The sequence below is a fragment of the Chenopodium quinoa genome, unplaced genomic scaffold (genome assembly GCF_001683475.1).
Source record: "Chenopodium quinoa cultivar QQ74 unplaced genomic scaffold, ASM168347v1, whole genome shotgun sequence".
Lineage (NCBI taxonomy): Eukaryota > Viridiplantae > Streptophyta > Magnoliopsida > Caryophyllales > Amaranthaceae > Chenopodium > Chenopodium quinoa.
The window spans coordinates 706114-709697 of NW_018743369.1; the positions used below are offsets into that span (position 1 = coordinate 706114).

A 3584-nucleotide genomic window follows, 5' to 3' on the forward strand; every position below is an offset into this window, starting at 1 on the left:
ACTCTCAAACCGTGTAATCCCTCATCAACTAGAAAGCCCTGCTTCCATCAACCCTATAAGGTTGCAGTTCAGCTAGAGCAGCTGACCTGTTAATGTTCCTAACACAATTACTGCGCTCAGGAATTATGGGGGTATAACCAACAAAGTGGAATTACAGAAGTGAAAAGAGAAGTGATAAAAGAGCTGAGAAGAGGTGGAATGGTTGTGAGAATAGATGTTCTATAAATAATAGCCACCATGACAAGGAGGCGCTTCGCATATCTGCCTCGTTGATGGTGTAAAAAGCATGTAGATTAGCTTTGGTTAAAAGAATTAACGCCGTAATCAATTGATGATTTAGAAACCCAAAAAATTTATAAAAGAGACCAAATATGTTTAATTGAGACGCCGTTTTGAGGAAATGAGATAGTTGCAAGACGAACCCAAGTAACGACAATAAGAAAGAGTAACAGAAGAGTGTATAATGAACTATGCCGTTAACGAGGGAATGATTGTTTAATCTAAAGAAATTGGCCTTTCAGAGAGGCACCAGTTATTAGTGCAAGATGGCAGCCCAGGGTAAAGTCACAGAGCGGCAAAAAAACACTCAAGCACAATTTACCCAAAAACGCAATGATGATTATGGGGTGGGAATCTAGGAGGGTAAGAAAAGTAAACCACCGTGACCAAAAACACCCTTCAAGGGTAGCTCTCTATTTCTAGAGAGGGTAGCTCTATATTTCTAAAGTGAGAAATCCCTTTAGAATACTTTCATAAGCAATGTTGGGCCCGTATTAATATACGACCTAGTATGCTTAGGGAACCAATCCAAGATCAAAGAATTCAGCAAAATAGACCAAACAACTTGATTGGAATAAACAAGGAAAGCACGATCAAGAGTATCAATCAAGAAGATACTTGCCAAGAATACACCTACAACCTACAGAACAGGGAACAGAATAAATCAAGAAGATCCTCTACATTTCAAATTTATTCTGAATATCTATGTAACCCTAGGGATCCCTAGGTATAAATAGGAAGAGTAAGACATTATAACACTCATGTACGCTCGCACATAATTCAATATAAGCAATTTGCTCTACTTTTGTCTACGGATCTGTGTCCCTACTGAACAAGGAGGTATGTCCTTACTCAGTATTGTATCTCTAAACTTATCTCTTTGATCTTATTGAATACTTAATGTTTGCTTACTAGTTATTTATTGTTTTATTATCGTTCTTAATCGCTTTATATGTTATTGGTGAAATGATTGTTATTACCCCTCAAAACCTAGCAAATTCTTAGATGTCCTAGCTGAGATTTTCCTAAACAATTTGGCGCCCACCGTGGGGTTGATAATAAATTAACCTACCAATTCGCCAAAAACCAAAACAAACACCATGACTGGACAGCCAGTACCCTTTACCATTGCTGAAATCAATGAAGGAATGAACGCATTCCGACAAACCTTAGACAAGCAGAAAAGCCAAATCGAAACACTGTTGGCCCAAAAGGTTCAAACCGAAGCCAAACTCACCAGTCTTACCAAACAAAATGAAGCCCTCCGCAGCCAAATACAATCAGTCGCATCCAAGACTGTTAACACCAAAAAGAGTACCAAAAGTATAGCCATGCAGCTTGACATTTCCGGAACCTTTCACACCCCTAACGGGGAAAAAGGATCTAACAGCAGGGAAACGCCCATAGACCTAGACTTTTTGGATGCAGGAACTCTCAAGAAGAGCAGGCAGGAAGGAACCGAAGAGGGAAAAATAGAAAAGGTAGTTAAGGAGTACCTCAAAGCATTTGAGGCCAAGATCGCCAAAATTCCTGGAATGTCAAAGCCCATGGAAAAAGAAGAAGTAGATGGCTATATAGAGTCTCCTTTCTCAGAAGAGATCGCCATGGTAGAAGTGCCAAAGAGGTTCAGCACGCCCAACATGGCTATGTATGATGGAACAATAGACCCTCATGAGCACGTGTCCCTCTACAAGCAGAAGATGATGACAAGCTCAATCCCTAGAGATATAAGAGAGGTTATCATGTGCAAAGGCTTTGGAGCCACATTGTCAGGTCCAACTCTAACTTGGTTCGTTAATTTAGATAATGGGACAATTCGATCTTTTGCAGGAATGGTGAATCTATTCAAGATCCAGTTTGCTAGTAGCAGGAAAATCGAGAAGCAATCTTTAGATCTGTATCGTGTTGTGAAAAGACACGGTGAATCCTTGAGGGACTATCTTAACACGTTCAATAGAGAAAAATTAGGATACACAAATGTGATGCTCCTACAACAATCGAAGCATTCAGGAGAGGACTGCTAGACCATAGTGAGCTCTACAAGGAGCTGACCAAATATCCCTGTACGACCTTCGAAGAAGTACAAGTCAAAGCTATGGCTCAAGTAGATTTGAAGAGGATACCTATGCAAGAGAGACTCCCGAGCCAGATGCCAGTCAAGAAGGAGCAATAACTTTCCCAGAATAGATCATCGATTCAAGCCATATCAGCGTTCTCGCTTTGATGAAGGATCAGTCAATGCTGTCGAAGGAGAATTCTCCGATTGGAGGGAAGATCCTGAACTCCCACCTTAATTACATGAATATTGTTTCAATGTTAGCCCTGCAGGAGTAATTAGGACCCTGAATAAGATGGGAGATACTGTGCAATGGCCTAAAAAGAATGATAAGCCTGGAGAGAAGAAAGATTCGTCCAGGTGGTGTGACTTCCATTCAGATATTGGCCATACAACCGATGAGTGTGTCGCGCTCAGAAAGGAGGTTGCTTACCTTTTGAATAAAGGGTATCTCAAAGAACTTCTGTCAGATAGATCCAAAGCTCCAGGAAAGGAAAGAGAATCAAAGCAAGGAGGCCCCCCACCTCCTCCTCCAATTGTCAAAACCATTTGTTTCATATCAGGAGGGTCAGAAGTGTGTGGTTTGACATACTCAGCAGCGAAGCGGCATGCGAAGGAAAGCAATAAGGATCATCCAGATAGAAGAGAAAAACCAAAAATGGACATTCCCATCATGTTTGAAGAAAGAGAAGCAGTAGAAGGCCATCATGACGGTCTAGTGATTTCACTCCCAGTTGGAAACTGCATGATCAAGCGAATCCTTGTTGACAATGGAAGCTCTGCAAACATCATCATGCTTGATACTCTGAAACATACGAACATCGATGAAAAGAACATCATCAACAAGTCAACAATGCTAGTAGGATTCAGTGGAGAAACCAAGAAAACAAGTGGAGAGATCACATTAGCTACCTATGAAAAAGGAGTCAACCTACAAGTCAAGTTCCTGGTGATTGACACTCTGTCATCATAATATGATCTTGGGCAGACCCTCGATACATGAGATGAAGGCCATTCCCTCCACATACCATCAGGTCATTAAATTCCCTACCAGGTGGGGTATTCAAGAAATCAGAGGAGATCCTAAGGAAGCCAAGGAATGTTACAAGATCGCACTAAAAGCAACATCTACAGAAAAGAGTTCAGCATAGCAATTAGAGGGTCAGCTTGGCCAAGAGAAGTTGAGCATAGCAGAGGAACAAGAAGCCATAGAAGTCTAGTTAAACCCCAACCATCCAGATCAAAAGGT

General features: G+C 41.2%; 1 protein-coding gene across 1 annotated transcript; it reads left to right on the forward strand.

The window, feature by feature from the left end:
- Window positions 1-2630: 2630 nt before the first annotated feature.
- On the forward strand, window positions 2631-3308 carry LOC110738073. The gene has a single exon (XM_021918441.1). It carries the CDS (start codon window positions 2631-2633, stop codon window positions 3306-3308), a length of 678 nt encoding a protein of 225 aa, XP_021774133.1.
- Window positions 3309-3584: the final 276 nt, after the last annotated feature.

Coding starts and splice junctions, on each gene's coding strand:
- LOC110738073 (XM_021918441.1), top strand. CDS start 2,631: ATGGGAGATACTGTGCAATGGCCTAAAAAGAATGATAAGCCTGGAGAG.